Genomic DNA, 21,804 nt, shown 5'->3' on the forward strand with positions numbered 1-21,804 from the left:
CACATATAATGGCAATATGGGCTGCCGGAAGGCCACCTGAATGCGCAGGATGCGCCTGCCAAATGAACTTGGTAACCCTCCTCCGAGAGGTATAATCGGCACAACACAGAAATGCTGTGGTGCCGGGTGGAGGTGTTTGTTGTGTTTACCATTTTTGTTTTTGTTCTGCGGTGTTCAAGTGTGGAGTGTATTTGCAATGTGATTTGTCCGTTCCATGGTTTACATCTAGTTTAAACATAATGTGAAATGTTTACATTGCTATATCGAACTCAGATATTTATGAAGCAATAAGATTTCTCAAAAAATGTTTTTTATTACATTTTTGACAAGCACACAAGTCTCATTTATATGCAACCATTACTTCACGAGAACACATAACATGCCAGGCAGTAGGCTCATGTTGTCGCATTGGGTGGGGAGGGTGGAGGGGGGAACAAGTTGTGGAGATTAGGAGGTAGGTGGCAGGGTCATACCCTTACAGGATGGACAAAATGGCAGAATGGATGGCCTGGTGCCCATGGGCTTGCTGATTGTGACAATCTGTGCTAATGGGTGCAGGACCATCTGCTTCAACCAACGTCCACTCTGACAGAAAGTCTTCCTTGTTAATCTCACATATATTGTGCAGGACACAGCGAGCAAACACAACACCTGGGACTAAGGTGGTAGAGATATCCAGACGGTTGGACAGGCACCACCGGCAGCCATTTAGACGGCAATATGCATGTTCCACCACTATCCTTGCAGAATTAAGGGCCTTGTTAAATCTTTGCTGATCCAGATCCAGTCCTTGGTGCTGTGTGAACCCCTTCATCAGCCAATTTCGTAGTGGATATGCCAGATGACCCACAAGATGCGCTGGAACCTCCACTCCATTAACATCCTTGGACACCTGCAGGCACAACAATGGAGAATGTTGTTAATTCATACACATGACCGTTGACACAATAAGCATACATAAGATTGACACATGGAGCTTTGTAGGGTGAACACTCACGTCAGGTGGGAAGTGGTATCCGCCCTGGTCCTCTTCCTTTCTATACAGAGGAGAGTTGGCAAGCACTCAGGCATCATGGGTACTGCCCGGCCAACAAACACATCTGAGAAGCTGTAACGTGAATGGAAAGCACAGTGAAGTTATAGACATTGAGATGTGATGTGATAAAGACCAATAAAAGCTTAGCTCACCAGAATCTGTTGTCGACCACCGCTTGCAGAACCATTGAATGCCAGCCTTTGCGATTGTAGTAGGCTGCAGCATGCAAGCTGGGGGCAATAATGGGAATATGTGATCCATCAATGGCACCGGCACACATTGGGTATCCCCTTTGCACCAAGCTGTCATTGGTCTCCTGGAGACGTGTTCCAATGGGCAGGGGCATGAGACGTTTACCGAGGAACTTCGTCAAGGCGGCCGTCACCTCCTGCACCACCATGCACACGGTGCTGATGCCTATTCCAAAGATGGGACTGATGGATCGATACTCACAAGGGGTGGCATACCAGCGCAGAGCCACAGCTAATCGAAATCCCGGCTCCCTGGTTGCTGCGCCTGGTCTATGCGGCTTCAGGTGAGGTTCTTAGAGTTCCAGCATGAAGTGAAAGGTGCCATGCGACATACGAAAGTGTTTCCTCCATTCAGCAACATCAAATTTGGTGTGGTCATTTCTCCAGAACTCAGCGCTCTGGGATCAGTTCAACCTCCAGAGAGACCCGTGTGTCACTGACAAGCAGCATTCACCTTCGTCTGTGAACAATGGTGGGCAAAACCTCTGAGCAGAAACAATTTCAAGCTGGCACTGGAAGGTGTTGTTAAGGTTACTGAACGCTTACTGTAGCTTTTGACAATTCACATCTGATAGGTAATAGATTCAATCAGCTGTGTTTGGGCGGGAAACCAAATATGAATGGGCTGCCTTTTGGCAGCACATTGACTCGATCGGTAGTCAGTTAGCGCTATTGTGTTAAAAATATTAAGGAAGACATTACAGATTTTGGAGGTTGGGACCCTGTTGGGAAGAATTGATCATTGATCCCTGTCTGGAAGATTTGCTGGCCTAAAGACTTGTATTTTCATCGGAATTTATAGCTATCCTATAAACACAAACTTCTCCATGTCCGCCACAAGAGTGGGGATCTCCCAGTGGCCACCTGCTTCAATTCCCCATCCCATTCTCTTGCTGACAGCCTGTTCATGGTCTTGTCGTGGCTGAAAAAGGTGGTGCTACTGAAATGAAGCACCTCCACACAGCATGAAGTGAACCAATAACTGCCTTTATATGAACCTCTCGTGCTGCTTTTAGGGGACGACCTCATTCCTCTCTGGGGTGCGCTGGTCTAGGGGAGTGATGTCAGTGCGTTGCGGAGTTGCTGCAACCAGGATGTGGCGACATCTCCCAGGCAACATGTGTCACCAAATGCATGCTTCTCGTGAGAAGGGAAGGGGGGCCAATGCCATCTTGTACCAACTGACTGGGACAGCGATTCGGCCCGCCTGACCACATGGTCGCTCGGCCTGCTATGAAAAACCTCATCCCTATCACATCCAATTAACACCTTTTGTTGGGCTGGATTTGTCCCCTAACCAGAATTCTGAGCCTTTCTGAGATTTCCTGCTTCTGGGTTATTCTGTTTATTCCTTGAAGAAGGGCTCAGGCCTGAATGCTGGAAAGAATAGCTGAGTTCCTTCAGCATGTCGGTGTGTTTGTAACTATAATCACAGCGTCTGCAGACTTCTGTGTTTCACTCATCTTTATTTGTAATACAAAGAACTGATGTTGGCAGTGGTGGTGGGGAGAGAGTGGGGGGTGGGGAACCATCTGATGGCATCCTCATTAGTACCTGGACCTACCACTTTGTGTCAGCCTATCCCAACAACTGGGAGCTACAACCCTGCGACAGTTCCCATAGAATTAGAGGACTAACAGTAGATCTGTGTGGAAAGAAGAACCTTAGCTGCTTCTTGCCCTTTCGTGTAAGACTTTATTCGTAATAAATGATCGACCACAAAAAACCCTGTTCCAAGTCTCTTTCAGCCCTTAGTATCATGTCCATACATTCCCATCATTGAACATTTTACATGCGCTCTCTGTTTGCACTCGGATGGTGAGTGGGAGCAGTTCCTTTGGTGCTTCAACCTTCTCCCGACCCCTGCACAGAAGCTGTTCTTCATCCTGCTGATGCTGGTTCTGATCCTCCTTTCTCTTCCTTGATGGGAGCAGCTGAGAGATGCTGTGGGCAGGGTCAAAGGGCTTCTCCAGGATTTGGCATGGCCTCTTCAGACAAGGATCCTGCTAGATCACACTGATGGGGAAGAGGGAGACTCCAGTGATCCTCTCTGTTGCTCTGAAGGTCCTGTGGATTGACTCCAATCCATTTCTCTGCAAGGACCCTCTCATCCAGTTTAGTTTGTACTTGTGTGGTGTTTCAAGGTCCCTCGGCCTGACGGAGATTGCAGATTCTATCGCATCTGCTGATTCCAAACGACCTTAGTTCCTCCGTCCTGTCGGGTCAGTCCGATTTAATGTTTCTCATCTTTTGTTTGATTTTTTAAGATTGTGTAGTGGATGTGTGTGGGGTATAAGTGCATGGGTGCTTGTGGGTGGGTATATGTGTGAGCGTGTGTAAGAAGGGGTGTGAGGGACAGTGTGTGTGTGTGTGAGGGAGTGGGAGTGTCTGTTGGCATTTGGATGTGTGTGGTAGTGTGTGTGTGCGTGCATGTATGTGGGGGTTTTATTTACAGTGAAAAAGTATATACAGAATATTTACAATATATACAGAATATATACAGAAGAGTGAACAAATATATACAAATATATCAACGATCAAATATATACAGAACATATGTACAAAGCACAACATCGACGTCAAATGAAAAGAACTCGACAAAATTATCTCACTTATCGAACACGTCCCTGATATAAAAGCACATCTACCAATTTGCCCCGAAATAGTTGGGGTTGTGTGTGGGATTTGGGATGTGTGTGTGGAGTTGTGTGGAATTGGGTGTGTGTTTGTGGACTGCATGTTCGGGTATTGGGGTGTTGGATGGAACGTGTGAGTGGATGTGTGTGGTGTGTGTGGGTGAGATTGTGCGGTGGATGTGTGTGGGTTATATGTGCATGGTTGCTTGTGGGTGGGAATGTGTGTGGGCGTGTGTAAGAAGGGGTGTGGGGGAGGGTGTGTGTGTGAGGGTGTGTGTGCAGATATGTGGGGCTTTTGTTTACAGTGAAAAAGTATATACAGAATATATACAATATATACAGAATATATACAGAACAGTGAACAAATATATTCAAATATATCAACGATCAAATATATACAGAACATTTGCACAAAGCACAACATCGACGTCAAATGGAAGGAACTCGACAAAATTAACTCACTTATGGAACACGTCCCTGATAGAAAAGCACATCTTCCAATTTGCCCCAAAATCATTGGGATGTGTGTCTGGAGTTTTGTGGGATTGGGGTGTGTGTTTGGGGTCTGCATGTGGGGTTATGGAGGGAATGGGTGAGGGGTTGTGTGTGGGGTGTGTGGGTAGGATTGTGTGGTGGATATGTGTGGAGTGTATGTGCTTGGGTCCTTTTGGGTAGGTATGTGTGTGGGCGTGTGTAAGAAGGGGTGTGAGGGAGGTTGTGTGTATGTATGTGTGCGTGTGGGAGGGTGTGGGAGTGGGTATGTGTGCGTGTGTGCATTTCCTTCTTTCCATTTTCCATAAGTGAACAAATATATACAGAACATTTGCACAAAGCACAACATCGACGTCAAATGGAAGGAACTCGACAAAATTAACTCACTTATGGAACACGTCCCTGATAGAAAAGCACATCTTCCAATTTGCCCCAAAATCATTGGGATGTGTGTCTGGAGTTTTGTGGGATTGGGGTGTGTGTTTGGGGTCTGCATGTGGGGTTATGGAGGGAATGGGTGAGGGGTTGTGTGTGGGGTGTGTGGGTAGGATTGTGTGGTGGATATGTGTGGAGTGTATGTGCTTGGGTCCTTTTGGGTTGGTATGTGTGTGGGCGTGTGTAAGAAGGGGTGTGAGGGAGGTTGTGTGTATGTATGTGTGCGTGTGGGAGGGTGTGGGAGTGGGTATGTGTGCGTTTGTGCATTTCCTTCTTTCCATTTTCCATAAGTGAACAAATATATGCAGACATTTGTACAAAGCACAACATCGACGTCAAATGGAAGGAACTCGACAAAATTATCTCACTGAAAGAACATGTCGCTGATATAAAAGAACATCTTCCAATTTGCCCCGAAATAATTGGGGGGACCTATCCTGAACGATTTTCAGAACCTTTCATTCTAAAACCTGACTTCCAGACCCATATTATATTCGTCTAGGAACAAAGTCTACTTTTAATACAAGAATCTGGTTCGGAGACGGGATTAAGGGGAGAGGGAGAAAAGAGATTCTATTGGAGTGTGGATGTGTGTGTGTGGGGTCACTGTGGGAGTTGTCTGAGTGTGTGGATTGAGTGTGTGGGAAGTGGATGTGAGAGGTTTGTGTGGGGTGAGTGTTTGGTAAGTGTGGGGATGTGGGGTGTGTGTGTAAGTGGGAGTGTGCGTGGGAAGTGTGTGTAAGTATGTGGGTGTGTGGGGTGTGTGTGGGAATTGCGTGTGGTCTGTGTGTTGTGTGGAGTCAGTGTGGAAGGTGTCTGAGTGTGTGGGAAATGTGTTTGTGGGTGTGTGTGAGAGGTGAGTGTGGGGTGTGTGTAAGTGGGAGTGTGTGGGTTGTATGTGACGATGAGTGTAGGGGGCTGTGTGGGGGTGTCTGAGTCTGTGGATGGGGGGTGAGAGTGTGTGGGATGGGTGGATGGGGGTGTGGAGGGGTGTGTGTTGTGGGGTATGTGTGTGGGAGTGTGTATGAGGGGTATGTGTGTGGGTTATGTGTGGTGTGTGTTTGTGAGGGATGTGTGGTTGTGGGGGGTGGGTGTGTGTATAGTGTGTTAATGTGGTGTGTGTGTGTGTGAGGGATGGGTGGGGGAGGGGTGTGTGAGAAGTGTGTGTAGATGTGTGTTTGTGAGAATATGTGTAGGGGGCAGTGTGGGGGTGTCTGAGTGTGTGGATGTGTGGGTGGGGGGGTGAGAGTGTGTGGGATGGGTGGAGAGATGGTGTGGAGGGGTGTGTGTTGTGGGGCATGTGTGAGGGTGTGTGTATGAGGGGTGTGGGTGTGGGTTATGTGTGGTGTGTGTGAGGGGTGTGTGTGTGGTTGTGAGGGGTGTGAGTTTGTGGGGGATGGGTGTATGGGGAGTGTGTGAGGGGTGTGTGTGTGGTTGTGAGGGGTGTGAGTTTGTGGGGGATGGGTGTATGGGGAGTGTGTGAGGGGTGTGTGTGTGGTTGTGAGGGGTGTGAGTTTGTGGGGGATGGGTGTATGGGGAGTGTGTGAGGGGTGTGGGTTTGGGGTGTGTGTGGGGTTGTGTATGTGTGAGTGGGTGTGTGTGGCAGGCTGAGTGTGTGTGTCAGTGTCTGTGTGGGGCACCAACGTATATAGGACATGGCAAGCATTGCATGCGCCCCCACCCCGCTTGTCAGCGCTGCTTCCATCCCCATACTTGTCAATGACGACGTCATCTTGCACCCCTTGACACATCAGTGATGGCACCAACCTCCCTCCCTCCATCAGCGATGGCACCAACCTCCCTCCCTCCATCAGCGATGGCACCACCCCCCTCCCTCCATCAGCGATGGCACCAATCCCCCTCCCTCCATCAGCGACGGCACCAACCCCCCTCCCTCCATCAGCGAAGGCACCACCCCCCCTCCCTCCATCAGCGACGGCACCAACCCCCCTCCCTCCATCAGCGACGGCACCACCCCCCTCCCTCCATCAACGATGGCACCAATGCCCTCACCCACACCTCCCCATGGGTCAGCGACGGCACCAATGCCCTCACTTCCACCATGGGCGCTATTTTGGGGTTTGTGTGTGTGGGGAATTTGGGTAAGTCTCTGATGTTTGGGGATGTGAGTATGGTGTGTATGTGTGGTGGGTTAGTGTGTGTGGTGGGTTTGTGTGTGGGGTGGATTTGAGTGTGGGGGTTGTTTGTGTTTGTGTGGTGTTTTTGTGTGTGAGTTTGTGTGTGTTAGGGGTTTTGTGCTTGTGTGGTGTTTATGAGTGGGGTTTGTGTGTGTGTGGGATTTGAATATAGAAGGTGTGTGTGTGGGTATGGGAAGTGTGGCTTGTGTGGGGTTTGCATATGGAGGGTTGGTGTGTGTGTGTGTGTGTGTGTGTGATATATACGTGGAGGGAATGTGTGTGTGTGTGAGCGCATGAGTGTGGGGGAAATATGTGTGGGGTGGTGTGGGTGGGTGGATTTGCGGGTTTGTGTATGTGTGAGAGTTGTATGAGGGAGTGTGTGTGTGGGTGTATTTATGGGGTGTGTGTGTGTGTGTAGGGGTATGTGGTTCGGGATGTGTGTGTAGGGCCATGTGAGTGGGAGTGCATGTGTGAGGGACTTGTGTGGGAAGGTGTTTGTGCAGGGTCGCATTAGCGCGTGTGCATGGTGGGATTTGTCTGGCAATGTTTGTGTCAAGGGTGTGTAGGGTGTGTGTGCGGAGAAATAAGTGTGGCAGTGCATGCGAGAGAGGGAGTGTGTAGGGGGCATGATTGGGAATGGGTTTGTGTGTGGGTTGTGTGTGCGGGGTGTGAGTGTAGGGGTTGCAAGTGTGGAGGGTGCGAGTGTGTGGATGTGAGTGCAGGGGTGTGAATGCGGTGGTGAATATGGAGGGGCGTCCATGTGCTGGGTGTGTATGTGGGGTATGTGTTTGGGGGATGGGTGGAGGTCTATGAATGGGTGTGTGTGTGATTTGTGTTGGGTGTGTGTGGGACGGGTATGTTATTGTATTTGTGGGGAAGTCTGTAGGGTTATGATTGTGTGGGGTGTGTATGTGGGGAGTGAGTGGGGGATGTCCATTGGGGCCATATTTTTTGGGGCAGATGTGTGGGGTTGTGTGCATGCGGGATGTGTGTGTGGTAAGTATTTTGGAGTGGCTGTGTGTGCATGTATTTGTGGGAGTGTATGAATGTTAAGGTATGTTCTAAGGTATGTGTGGTGGTGCATATTTGGGGATGGGAAGTATGTATGTGGATATGGGGTGTGGGTGGGTGTGTGTGTGGGGTGACTGTGTGTGTGAGGATGTGTGTAGGGGTATGTGTGTGGGAGGTTTATCTGTGTAGGGGTTGTATTGTGTGAGTGTGTGTGTATGTGTGTGTGTAGCTGGGTGTTGATTTTGTGTTGGTTGTGTGTGGGAGGTGGTCAAGTGTGAAGGTGTGTGTGTGTTTGGGGGTGTATGTGAGAGGTAAATGGGGTGTGTTTGGGTGTGTGTGTGAGAGGTATATGGGGTGTGGGTGGGTGTGTGTGTGGGGGGGACTGTGTGTGAGAGGATGTGTGTACGGGTATGTGTGTGGGAGGTTTATCTGTGTAGGGGTTGTATTGTGTGAGTGTGCGTGTATGTGTGTGTGTAGCTGGGTGTTGATTTTGTGTTGGTTGTGTGTGGGAGGTGGTCAAGTGTGAAGGTGTGTGTGTGTTTGGGGGTGTGTGTGAGAGGTATATGGGGTGTGGGTGGGTGTGTGTGGGGGGGACTGAGTGTGAGAGGATGTGTGTACGGGTATGTGTGTGGGAGGTTTATCTGTCTAGGGGTTGTATCGGGTGAGTGTGAGTGTGCGTTTATGTGTGGGATGTGTGGCTGGGAGTTGATTTTGTGAGTTGTGTGTGGGAGGTGGCCATGTGTGAAGGTGTGTGTGAGGGGTGTATGTGGGCGGTGTTTCTGGGTTGTGCGTCGGGGTATATGTGTAGGTGTGGTGTGTGGGAAGGGGACTGTGGGTGCATTGGGTGTTTGTGGAGTGAGGGTGTGGAAGGTGTGTATGAATGTCGGAGGGTGTTTGTGTATATCTGTCAGAGGTTGTGTGTGGGGGAGTATGTGTATGGGGGATATGTGTGTGTGTGTGCGCAGAGTGTATGTGTGGGAGTTTGTGAGCGTGAGGGTGTGTTCCTGGGATGTGTATGTGTGTGTGGGGTGTGCATGTGGGAGGTGTGTGATTGTGGGGGGTGTGAGTCGGGGCTTGTATGTGTGGAATGTGTGTCTGGGGATGTGTGTTGGGGGTTGTGTGTAGGGTGTGTGTGTGGGAGGTGTGTGATTGTTGGGGTATGTGTCTGGGGTATGTGTCTCGAGTGTGTTGCAGTTTTTTCAGGGGGGGGTCTAGTGTTTTTTATTGTTGGTTGAGGGTTTTTGTTTAAGTTAATTGTGAAAGATTGGGTGCCATTGTGTAAGTTGTAATAAGTAATTTAAGTTTTACAATTGTTAATGTTAAGGGTTTAAATCACCCAATAAAAAGGCAATGTGTGATAGATTATATTAAGAAGCTAAAAGTAGGGATCGTGGCAAGATAGCGTAGAGTCTAGACATGTAATCTCGACCTCTCTGGCCAGATTTTTAAATACCTGTTTTTTAACCCTTTGTTTTCAAGTTTAAACTTTTTAAATTTTAGTTTAAAGTATCAAGCAATTATTATGGCCACTAATGGTAAAAAGATTAAACCTCAAGTTCATAAGAATATACATTTTCGAAGTGCTGAGGATCTGGGGACTAGACGACCTGAAACAGCCCCTGGCTCAATTTCTTCATTGCCTAGACCCCAAAGATTTCCTGTGCGGGCTGAAAAAAAATCTATTGCTACCAAATGAAGGATGGCGCTGGAATTACCCATTCCCCGGAAGAAGGTGCGTGTTCCCAAGAAGTAGAAAGCCTTTTGATTTCAATGGAGGGAGCACACAGGAAAATGTCTCCATTGTTGGAAATGCATCAGGTCGACGTCGATTCAATCCAGTTAAAGAAGTTTTGTGACATAAAGGTTATAAGTCTACTTTTCGTTACCCTGCAGTGTTGAAGGTGTTTTACGGAGTCTATCAATTTTGGTTTTTTGAAACTGATTGTGAAGCAATGATTTTTGCTGACTCATGGCCAGATATAAGAGGACAAAGACATAGTCCAGCATTATCTCCTAAAGAAAACTTTGGTAGCTCTGGAAAAGGAAGAAATGGCAAAAATGGGAAAAAAACAGGAATGGAAAGAGTCTAACTTCTGAAATGGGATTTTCAAGATTGGAGTCTTTTGGGTTAAAAGAATTTTCTTATTCTATTTTTTCTTTTGTTCTTATAATATTTTGATGTTACTGACTGTTTGGCTGGGCAAGGAGAGATTTGGACTTTCTTTACTAGTCATCAGCCACTGGTGGGTGACCCACACCCAATTTTTGTTTAGGGGATTACTACCTTCTGGTAGTTTTTTTGGGGGGGTATTTTCTTTTTTTTTCCTTTTTCTTTATTTTTTAATTTTTTTTATTTTTAATTTTTTTTTAGTTTTTAATTTGTGATTTTTTTTATTGGAGGGCCTATATACATTAATTTGAGTTTTTATATAAAGATATTATTGGTATTTAGTAATAATAGTAGATATGTCAAAGTTGAGGTTTGCTACTTTTAATGTTCGAGGATTAAATAGTTAGATGAAACGTAAGAGGGTCTTGGCGTATATTAAGAAAATGAAAATTGATATTGCTTTTTTACAAGAAACACATTTGAATGTGAAGGAAAGCGTGAAATTAAAAAGGGACAGGGTTGGGCATGTATATTCTTCTTCATTTAATTCTAAGGCTAAAGATGTAGCTATTTTGATACGTAAAAATGTATCTTTTGAATTACAATCAATGGAGAAAAAGGCAGAAAAAATAAAAATTTAAAGAAGCTAAAAGTAGATATTGTATTTTTGCAAAGGACTCATTTGACAGAAAAAGAACATTTGAAGTTGAAGAGAGATTGGTCAGGACATGTCATTTTGTCTTCATTAAACTCTAAAACTAGAGGCGTGGTGATATTAGTTAATAAAAAAAACTTTTTGCTGTGGATTTTTTTTTGCTAATGTTGGAAGAGTACTGATTGTTAACTGGAAGATTTTTTTCTGAAAGTTGGACTTTAATGTATGTTTATGCACCAAATGAAGATGATCAGACATTTATTTCAGGGACATTTTTAAATACGAATCAGGCATATGGGAATGTTTTAGTCGGAGTAGATTTTAACTGTTGTTTGGATCCCTTGTTGGACAAATCTCCAAAAATTGTTGAAAAAACTAAAATGGCAAAAAGACTGTTTAAGATGATGGAGGATTTAAATTTAGTGGAAATTTGGAGGAAATTAAATCCAACTGAGAAAGATTATTCACTTTATTCAGCTCGGCATAATTCTTTCTAGAATAAATGTATTTTTGATTTCTGTGCATTTACAAGGTAGATTTAATTTTGCAGAAGATAAAAGTAGGTTATTCTCATATCCTTCATTAAATGTTTAGGGACTGAATTAACTGAGACAGCTTATCGTTGGAGGTTTAATGAAAAGTTATTGAAGAGACCAGATTTCATTTAGTAGATGAGAGATCAAATTATTTTTTATTTACAAATGAAAGAAAATTCAGTTCAAAGTAAATTTATTTTGTGGGATGCTTTAAAAGCATATTTGAGGGGACAAATTATTAGCTATACAACTAAGAGAGAAAAAAACTATTTATTCGTAAGTTTAAATTTGGAAAAGGAAATCGAAGGCTTGGAGAAAAAAATTTAAAAAAATTATACAGAGGATGAAAGGATAAATTTATCTAAAGTGAAATTACGTTATAATTTACAAATGTATAAATATGAGAAAATGATTTTGCAGTCTAAACAATGTTATTATCAATTGGGAGAAAGAGTGCATATGGTTTGGCATGGCAATGTAAAACTGAGCAAGTATCAAGGACAATTAATGCTATTAGGAAGAATGGAGAAATTACATAAATGAATACTGATGAATTTTTAAAATTTAATTAAAATTTATATATGTCAGAGGGTTATCAAAAAATGGATCAAATTGATTTATTTTTATCTAGTTTAAATTTGCCAGTGTTGAATGAATTTGAGGTAAAGAATTTAGATATTTTATTTCCTGAATTAGAATTGAGAGAAGCTTTGCAATCGATGCCTGATGGGAAATCTCCTGGAGAGGATGGATTTAAGGTGGTGTTTTATAAAAAAATTAATGATTTATTATTTCCATTATATAAAAATGTTTTGAAACAAGCAACTAAAATGGATGTATTTCCAGAATCTTTCTCAAAAGCATTGATTACAGTTATACCTAAAAAAACAAAGGAACTCTTTAAAAGTGTCACCTTACAGACCGATATCATTATTAAATGTTGATTATAGATTGGTGTCAAAAGTTTCAGATAATAGGTTAGTGAATTATTTGCCAAATTTTTTTACGTAACAATCAGGTAGGGTTTGTCAAAGACAATATAGTTAAATTGTCATCAGATAATATAGTTAAATTGATTTCATTAATTAATGCTAAAAACAACAAGATAATCAACCAACGGATATATCTTTGGATGCTGAGAAGGCATTTGATCGAGTTGAGTGGAAGTTTTTGTTTAAAGTATTGGAAAAATGTAATTTTGTTCCATTTTTTAGGGGTTGGGTTAGGGCTTTATATGCATAACTTACGACAAGGGTAATAACGAATGGTGAGATTTCAAAATCTTTTAATTTATCTTGTTCTACAAGACAGGGTTTTCCTCTTTCACCTGCTTTACTTGCTTTGGTGACAGAACCTTTAGCTCAGGCTGTTTGACATGATTTTGGTGTTAGAGGACTTAAAGTGAGAGAAAATGAAAATAAAATTAGCTTATTTACACATGATGTTTTTGTATATTTAACTAATCCAAAAACTTCACTAAAATTATCACAGGACTTGTTGAATAAGTATGGTAAATTATCGGGATATGAGATTAATTGGGAAAAGAGTGAGGTTTTACCAATAGCAGAAGAAGATTTTATGGATTGTAGACAAATTATTAAATTTAGATGGTCAAATAAAATTAAATATTTAGGAGTAGTTGTAAATAAAAATGATCATGAATTATTTATTTTGCATTATGTACCTTTATTAAATAAGGTTAAAATTGATTTAGATAAGTGGAAAGATTTACCACTGACCTTAATAGGAAGAGTGAATTGCATAAAGATGAACATTTATGCTCGAGTACAATACTTTTTTCAATCTATCCCTTGCATAGTTGGGTTATTCTTATGGAAAGGTAAATTATCGAGGGTTTCTTACCAAAAATGGACTTGGCATTATAAATTGGGTGGTTTGCAATTACATTGTTTTTATAATTATTATGAGGTGGCACCGATGAAGTTTATTAATTGGTTATTTGATAATGAACAATCTTCTAGGTGGGCAAAGATAAAGATGGCTCAGATTTTGGAAAATAATATTAATCATTTTATTTATAAATGGAATCCTTTATTGTTATAAGAATTTAAATTATCCGTTTTTCGACATACAATGAATATTTGGTAAAATCGCAATTTAATTCTTGATTCTATCGGAATAGTTTCGAAAAGATCACCATTATATCAGAATAAATTAATTCCCTTTTCATGATAGAATCCTTACTTAAAAGATTGGGAAATTAAAGGATTAGTGAATGTAATAGATTGTTTTGAAGCAGGGAGGTTTTGTTCATTTAAAAGGTTGGAGGAAAGATATGGTATTGCATCAAATTCTTTGTTTATTACCAACTTTGAGATTACTTAAAGAAGAATTATGGGAAGGAAATAAATTTACCAGGTCAAAAGAAATTTGAATTATTAATTGCAGATAAAGGTGAAAAAGGCTTTATTTCTGATATGTATAGGTTGTTGCAGGAGAAAATGGAAAAAGACAAATGGGAAAGAATTAAATATTATTTTGACATGGGAGGAATGGTCAAAACTGTGTGTTGACGGTGTTACCAAGTTAATTAATGTGAGGTATACTATGGTCAATTAGAATTTTTTGCATCATTTATATTCAACCCCTGAGAAATTGAAGAGATATGGATTCAGTTTAACAGATTTCTGTTTTAGATGTAGAGAGCAGAAAGTTACTTTTGTACATTCAGTTTGGCCGTGAAAGAAAATTAAGCATTTTTGGGAGGAAATTATAAAATTTTTGAGGGATTTGTTTCAAAGGGATATTTAATGGATCCAAAAATATGTTTGTTGGGTTATGTTAATGTTCCATTTGTTGATTCAAAATGCCTAAACCATATTTGGCTTTGTTAAGATTTGGGTTAGCAGTAGCGAGAAAATGTATAGCTGTCACATGGAAGAATATAAACTTGCAAAGATGGCATAACGGATTGCAGTCTTGTCTATATTTAGAAAAATTAACATATAATGTAAGTAATTACTCTTTTTTATTTATATGTGTTGTTTATATTTGAAACACATGGCTATAGAAATTAAATCAATGTTGTAATGTTGGCAGACCAATCAGGGAATATTTGATACATTTCTCTAAGGTTTTGGGGGAGGAGAGGTTGTTTTTTTTTTCTTTATTTTGGTTATTTTTTTCTTTTTTTGGTTTTTATTGTATTAGTAAGGGGGAGTGGATGTAGTTTACAGTTATTTTATGTGTATTTGATTTTCTTTATGTAATTTGAGAATATTAAATAAAATCTTTCAAAGAATCAGGTGTGTATGTGTGTGTGTGGGGGTGTGGTAGGAACTGCCGCTGATCCCCGAGTCCTCCCCACTGCCGCCGCTGATCCCCGACCCCTCCCCACTGCTGCCTGACACATCGATTCCTCCAGACGCTCGAGATTCCAGCCGGCTTCTCTGAGCCGACAGGGTGTCACGGTTGATGTAGTGGTTAGGGCAATGGCTTTACATGGCCAGTGGTCAGGACTGGACCTCAGTTTGAATACTGCGCTGTCTGTCAGAAAGTTCTCCTCCTCGTTGCTATCAAGTGGCTTCTGTGTTCAATCTTGCCTTTGAAAGTTCTTCTGCATTCAGGACAGGTTGTTCCAGATGGCAGATCAGGCTTGGGTTGCTACGGCCTCTCCTCTCATCTTCTTCTATTTCTGCACATCTGCTGGCTTCGAAGGTTGCTGTTCCCTCTCAGATGATGGTTTGCCAGACCTTTCTGTCCATGGTTCATCCACCCTTTGACAGGTCTTGTTTTTCATCCTGCAGGGTGTCTAGCCACCCTCCTCACCAGGCAAGCCTGGTTGGGGAGCCGGTTTAGTCGCCGACCACTCGACCATGTGACAGGTAGTACTGGGTTACATGGTACCAGTAGCACTCAGGCGAGTGACCTGACACGGATCCTTGTTTACTCTTCACTTCATGCAAAAAGGCTCCCAAGTACTCATGTTGACCATGACTGTGGCCAATATGCCTTTGTTGAAGAGCCTCAGGATCCGTACTTCCATTTCAGTTCATCTAATACTAGAAGGGGTGTCCTATAGTTGTTTCCTTGATGCAGAGTTAAAGGCTTTGGTGTGGGTGATGAATGACGTGTACAAAGGTCGGATCTGTTCACTACATTTTTTTGGAGTTGTCGAATTTTTAGGTGTTGGCAGAAATCTTGCTTGAACTTTGTTGAGATCCTCCAGGACTGGATGTAGAAATACCTGAACATGTTGATTGTGTTTCCAAGTGTGGCTGCCTTATTGACTGTTGGTCCTGCTACCAGCTCGACTTCCAGCACAAGTTGTTGTCATCCCTTCTGCGCTTCACGAATCTACAAGCAACGGAAACAAAAGTCATTCAAGGGAAGAGATGAACAGAGTTGAGGAAGATCACGCGAAGACGACCAATGGTCTTCAGCTCAAAATCATCTTCACTTTTTCGTAAAGATTCAGAGACAATAGAAACCCTTTAATCCCCTATCCCTCCCCCTTCGTCGACAACTCTTCCTCCCTCTCCCTCCCTCTCCTTCCCCTCTACCTCTCACTCTCTACGAATATCCCTCCCCATCCTCAAAAACTCTCCTTTCCTCTCCCTCTCCTTTTCCCCTCACCCTCTCCCTCTATCACTCCCCTTTCCTCGACAACTCTCCCTCCCTCTACTTTCCTCTCCCTCTCCCCCTCACCCTCTCCCAAAATCCCTCTCCTCGAAAATTTTCCCTCCCTTTCCTCCTCTTTCCCCTCTCCCTCTCCTTCCCCTCTCCCTCTCCTTCTCCTGCCCCCACTCTCTCCCTATATCCCTCCCCCTTCCTCGATAACTCTCCCTCCCTCCCTCTCCTTCCCTTCCCCTCACAATCTCCCTATAACCCTCTGCCTTCCTTGACAACTATCCCTCATTCTCTTTCCCTTCTCCTTCTCCTTCTCCTCACCCTCTCCCTCCCTCTCCTTTCCTCTCCCTCTCCTCCCCCTCACCCTCTCCCAAAATCCTTATCCCTTCCTCAACAACTCTCCCTCCCTCTCCCTTTCCCCCTCCTTCCCCTCCCTCTCCTTCCCCTCTCCCTCTCCTTCTCCACCTCACCCTCACCCCATTACTACCCCTTCCTCGAAAACTCTTCCTCACTCTCCTTTCCTCTCCCTCTCCTTTCCCTCTCCTCCTCTTCCCCTCACCCTCAGCCTATATCGCTCCCCCTTCCTCACCAACTCTCCCTCTCTCCTTTCCTCTCCCTCTCCATCTCATCGCTCTCCTTCTCCTCTTACCCTCACACTCTTCCCTATATCCTTCCCCATTCCTCGACAAGTCTCCCTCCCTCTCCATCTCCTTCCTCTCTCCCTCTCTTTCTTCTCACCCTCCCACTATCCCTCCCCTTCCTCGACAACTCTCCCTCCCTCTCCCATTCCTTCCACTCTCCATCTTCTTCTCCTCCCCCACTCTCTCCCTATATCCCTCCCCCTTCCTCGATAACTCTCCCTCCCTCCCTCTCCTTCCCTTCCCCTCACAATCTCCCTATAACCCTCTGCCTTCCTTGACAACTATCCCTCATTCTCTTTCCCTTCTCCTTCTCCTTCTCCTCACCCTCTCCCTATATTCCTTACCCTTCCTCGACAACTCTCCCTCCCTCTCCTTTCCTCTCCCTCTCCTCCTCTTCCCCTCACCCTCTCCCAAAATCCTTATCCCTTCCTCAACAACTCTCCCTCCCTCTCCCTTTCCCCCTCCTTCCCCTCCCTCTCCTTCCCCTCTCCCTCTCCTTCTCCACCTCACCCTCACCCCATTACTCCCCCTTCCTCGAAAACTCTCCCTCACTCTCCTTTCCTCTCCCTCTCCTTTCCCTCTCCTCCTCTTCCCCTCACCCTCAGCCTATATCGCTCCCCCTTCCTCACCAACTCTCCCTCTCTCCTTTCCTCTCCCTCTCCATCTCTTATCGCTCTCCTTCTCCTCTTACCCTTACACTCTTCCCTATATCCTTCCCCATTCCTCGACAAGTCTCCCTCCCTCTCCATCTCCTTCCTCTCTCCCTCTCTTTCTTCTCACCCTCACACTATCCCTCCCCTTCCTCGACAACTCTCCCATTCCTTCCACTCTCCATCTTCTTCTCCTCCCCCACTCTCTCCCTATATCCCTCCCCTTCCTCGATAACTCTCCCTCCCTCCCTCTCCTTCCCTTCCACTCACAATCTCCCTATAACCCTCTGCATTCCTTGACAACTATCCTTCATCCTCTTTCCCTTCTCCTTCCCCTCACCCTCTCCCTATATTCCTTACCCTTCCTCGACAACTCTCCCTCCCTCTTCTTTCCTCTTCCTCTCCTTCCCCTATCCATCTACTTCTCCTCTTCCCCACACCCACTCCCCCAATCCCTTCCCTTCTTTGACAACTCTCCCTGCCTCTCCCTCTCCTCTTCCCCTCTAACCCACCCCTTCTTCGACAACTCTACCTCCCACTCCGTTCTTCTCTCTCTCCTTCCCCTCTCTTATGCCCCTCACCCTCTCCCTATATTCCTCCCCCTTCCTTTACAACTCTCCCTCCCTATCCTTTTCTCTCCCTCTCCTTCTCCACTTCCTCTCCTTCTCCTCAAACTCTCCCTGTATCCTTCCCCCCTTCCTCGACATTTCTTCCTCTCTCTTCTTCCCCTTTCCCTCTCCTCCTCTTCCACTTACCCTCTCTCCCTCTATCCCACTGCCTTCCTTGACAACTCTCCCTCCCTCTCCTTCCCCACTCTCTCTTTTTCCTCTTCCCTTCACCCTCTCACTATATCCCTCCCCCTTCCTCGACAACACTCCCTCCCTCTCTTTTCCTCTCCATCTCCTTCCCCTCTCCCTCCTCTTCCCCTCTCCCTCCCCTGAGTGAGGTGCTGGATTTGGGAGGGGGGGAGGTCAAATGCATGGGAAAGACTACAATATATCTTTTCTAGCATTGATGAAGAGAAGGATTTTGAGCTGAGCGCTCTCTGCTCCCTGAAAGAGACAACATGGTGGAGAGGATGGTAAAGAAACATCCAGCCTGCTGGATTTCTTGATTTGGGGCACTGAGTGTAAAAGTTGGTGAGTCAAGTTACAGCTGTATAAAATTTTGGTTTGCCGCATTTGGAATATTACGTAGTGTTCTGGTCCCTGAATTCACGGAAGGATGTCGAAGATCTTGTAGACCTCTATCACGTCTCCTCTAATCCTTCTACACTCCAGCTCTGCGAACCTTGCCTCATGAGAATTGTTTCCCAATCCAGGCAGCATCCTGGTAAATCTCCTCTGTCCCCTCTCCTTCCTATAATGAGGTGACCAGAACTGAACATAATATTCTAAGTGAGTCATACCAAAGGTTTATAGATTTGCAACATGACCACTCTACTCCTGAATTCAAACCCCCTATGAAGGAATCACAGCACACCATAATCCTTGTTCACTCTCCTATCAAACTGTGTGGCAACCTTGAGAAATGTGTAGATTTGCAACCCAAGGTTCCTCTGTTCATCCACACTCTTAAGTAACCGACCATTAACTCTGGACTCAGCCTTCTGGTTTGTCCTTCCAAAATGCATCAACTCTCACTTATCTGGATTGAAATCCATCTACCACTTTTCTGCCTAACTCTGCAACCCACCTTCATCATTTTGTAACCTTCAACAGCCTTCATCTCCATCCACAACTCCTCCAAACCAACCTCCGTGACATCCGCAAACTTACTGACCTATCCATCCGCCTCTTCATCCAGGTGACATGAAAATCACAAAGACTAGGGGTCGCAGAACAGATCCCTGCAGCACCAACCTCCAGGCAGAATACTTTCTTTCCACTACGACTCTCTGCTTTCTTCCGACATGACAGCTTTTATTTCATGCAGGTAATTTTTCGCTCATCTCATGACTCATGACTTTCTGAAGGAGTCTCCTGTGACTGACCTTGTCAGATGCCTTGCTAAAATCCTCGTAGACCACATCTATCACCCTACCCTCATTAATTTCTTTTGTAACCTCCTCCAAAGACTGAGTTAGATTTGTGAGGCCCAAGCTTGCCTTCACAAAGACATGCTGACTATCCTTGAGTAGAGTGTATTTCTCCAGATCTTCATAGATCCCATCCTTAAGAATCCCTTCCATTAGTTTACTCACCAATAATGTAAGACTAACCCTAATTCCCAAGATTCTCCCTATTACCTTTTTTAAACAAGGGGACTCCATTTACCATTCTCCAATCCACCCGAGTCGCGCTGCTGTCTATCTCCCTCCTTGCCCACGTGAGTGGTGCTGCTGTCTCACCCCCCCCCCACACATCTGGGTCACGCTGCTGCCTCTCCAACCCACCCCCCCCACCCCTTCACCAAGGGTCGATATCGACTACTTTGGAGACCCCTAATATGTTATTTAAAGTAACTTAATGTCACTTTATTCGATTCAGCAAAGAGTGGGGCAGGGAGGCAAGGTTAGGGGGGCTTTACTAAAGCTCTGCCTGGAGTGGTAGTTAATCCGCCACAGTTGACATGGCGTTGCAGTCGTGCTCCAATCTTCAAATATGCCTGGATGCAGCAGGCATGGATAATTGCCGATGATTTGCCACAACCCATTTTTTATACACTTGTGGATGCATGAAACTATGCACCAGCTTTGATCTTTTTCAAACTTCGAACATGCGAGGCAGGAGCTTTAATAGTAAGAACCCATTTACTTGTTTCAGATGGTGAAGAGAAGCAACATCCACGTCATTCTGTGCATTTCTAAATGGCACATTGGGGAAGTAGTGAAATCAAATTGCATGAGTGGATGCAATTGGTTTGGATGAGACCTTAAACCACATCCTATATGGTTTTTAAAGAACATACAAGATTCTATCGTACAATAGATACGATAGTCGGTTCGAGCAGCAAGTCGGAGGAGATGGAGACCAGAGTTTGGGCAGCATTCGGAGGAGGAGCGAGTTGAGAGTGACAGGTTTAATTGGTCAAGGCCAATAAAAGGAGGGAAAGGCAAAGGAGAAGCCAGAGAGGAGTGGCCCAATGAGAGAGTGGCCTGGTGAAAGAGTGGGGCTTCGAGGCTTTGGCTCGAGAGGCTTCACCGTGTAGGGGCTGAGGTCGAGTATCTAGATTAAGGTAAGACTATATTTTTTTGTTATTTTCTCTTTCTAAGGTGAGGGGGAGAGAGAAGGGTTGAGTGTGAGAGCAGTTTGCTCTTTTCAGTGTCAGATGTGAAAGGTCCTGGAGTCTTCGACCTCCTGGACATCCACAATTGCACTAGGTGTACTGAGCTGCAGTGTCTCAGGGACCGTGTTAGGGAATTGGAGCTGCAGCTCAATGACCTCGACCTGGTCAGTGAGAGTGAGGCCGTCATAGATAGGAGCTATAGCCAGGTGGTCTCAACAGGGCCACAGGAGGAGGATCAGTGGATTACAGTTAGGAGAGGGAAAAGGGAAGAGACAGATACAGGAGGGGGCCCCTGTGACTGAAGCACTCAACAAATGGTACTCCTCCTTGAGGAACATTCAGGCTGGGGAAGGAATCAGTGGCTGTATCTCTGGCATAAGGTCGGCCTCTGTTGCCCAAAAGGGTAGGGAAAGGAAGAGGAGGGTAATAGTTATAGGGGATTCGATGGTCAGGAGGACAATTTGGGGATTCTGTGGATACGATTAAGGAAACAGATTGGTAGTTTGTCTCCCTGGTGCCAGGGTCTGGGATGTAACTTCTTGTGTCATTTCAGAACAAGTTGGATAGCTGCATGGATGTGAGGGGATTGGAGGGATACGGACAGGGAGTGGGTAAGTGGGGCTAGAGGAGCTCACTTAAATCGGTGTGGACTCGAGGGGCCGAGAAGTCCTGTATCCGGACTGTAATTGTCCCAGCCAAGATTTATCTTGCAATCAACATCATTAGGGACCAGCATCATTGCTATTAGGGACCAGTTATGTGAGCAAAATAGCAATGTTTCTCAACTAGGTCAACGACCCTGCTTCATCAATCCAGAAATAAAACATTTCCAAAATCGCAGTGGTGAGAAGTGCCAGGTAAAAGTAAACCTTCGAGATCTTCCACTTGGACATTTGTCCGTTCCAATGTCCTCTTCTGCTCTGATGTTTCCTCACGCAAAAGCTGGAATCTCTGTTCGATGGTAGCTAAAATGAACACAAGGTTCTGTTACACATACATTTAAAAGTGTCTTCAAAGATTTACCACAAGGTTCCGGTGTTTTCATCCCAACAAACACATTTTTTGTTTTGGAGAAAGGAGAACTGTGGGTTTAGTAATATTTAAAGCAATGCAGAACAGAAGATGACGAGCAACAAGTAGGGGCAAAAATGTGAGCAAGGAATGAAAAAAGTTTGGAGGGAATCAGCGTGAAATAGCAGACGAGTGAAATGAGGAACAGTGAAAAGGAAGGGACATTTGCAAAAGGAAATGGAGAGAGAAAGAGAGGGACAGTTGTGCAACTCTTTGTTGAAAACATGTTGAATTCAAGGCCTTTTACTCATCGAGAGGAGCAGGTGAAGTGGGGGGGAGCTGGGGCCGTGGAGGAGCAGGAACAACAATCAAAGCTGAATAGAG

The 21,804-nt window shown here is 44.7% G+C and overlaps 2 protein-coding genes across 3 annotated transcripts in view; both read right to left on the bottom strand.

Annotated features, from left to right (window-relative positions):
* Positions 1-293: 293 nt before the first annotated feature.
* On the bottom strand, positions 294-6,646 carry LOC138750544 (uncharacterized). The gene is made up of 2 exons (XM_069912633.1): positions 998-6,646; positions 294-892 (listed from the first exon to the last, which is right to left on the bottom strand). The coding sequence occupies exon 1, from the start codon at positions 6,629-6,631 to the stop codon at positions 5,651-5,653; it is 981 nt and encodes a 326-aa protein (XP_069768734.1). The 5' UTR covers positions 6,632-6,646; the 3' UTR covers positions 294-892; positions 998-5,650.
* Positions 6,647-7,308: 662 nt separating this feature from the next.
* Positions 7,309-21,804, bottom strand: part of LOC138750535 (microtubule-actin cross-linking factor 1-like) — a 37,399-nt gene continuing 22,903 nt past the window's right edge. Inside the window, exons 7-8 of one of the 2 annotated variants that reach the window (XM_069912627.1) lie at positions 21,279-21,374; positions 7,309-15,617 (exon numbers count right to left, since the gene is read on the bottom strand). In XM_069912627.1, coding sequence (XP_069768728.1) covers positions 15,610-15,617; positions 21,279-21,374 — 104 coding nt within the window. In that variant the 3' untranslated portion in view covers positions 7,309-15,609. Of the gene's footprint in view, positions 15,618-20,760; positions 21,375-21,804 lie in introns of those variants that run through there. The other variant, XM_069912626.1, reaches the window with a different exon arrangement.

The sequence above is a fragment of the Narcine bancroftii genome, unplaced genomic scaffold, assembly GCF_036971445.1.
Source record: "Narcine bancroftii isolate sNarBan1 unplaced genomic scaffold, sNarBan1.hap1 Scaffold_165, whole genome shotgun sequence".
Taxonomy (NCBI): domain Eukaryota; kingdom Metazoa; phylum Chordata; class Chondrichthyes; order Torpediniformes; family Narcinidae; genus Narcine; species Narcine bancroftii.

Coding starts and splice junctions, on each gene's coding strand:
- LOC138750544 (XM_069912633.1), bottom strand. CDS start 6,631: ATGGAGGGAGGGAGGTTGGTGCCATCACTGATGTGTCAAGGGGTGCAA.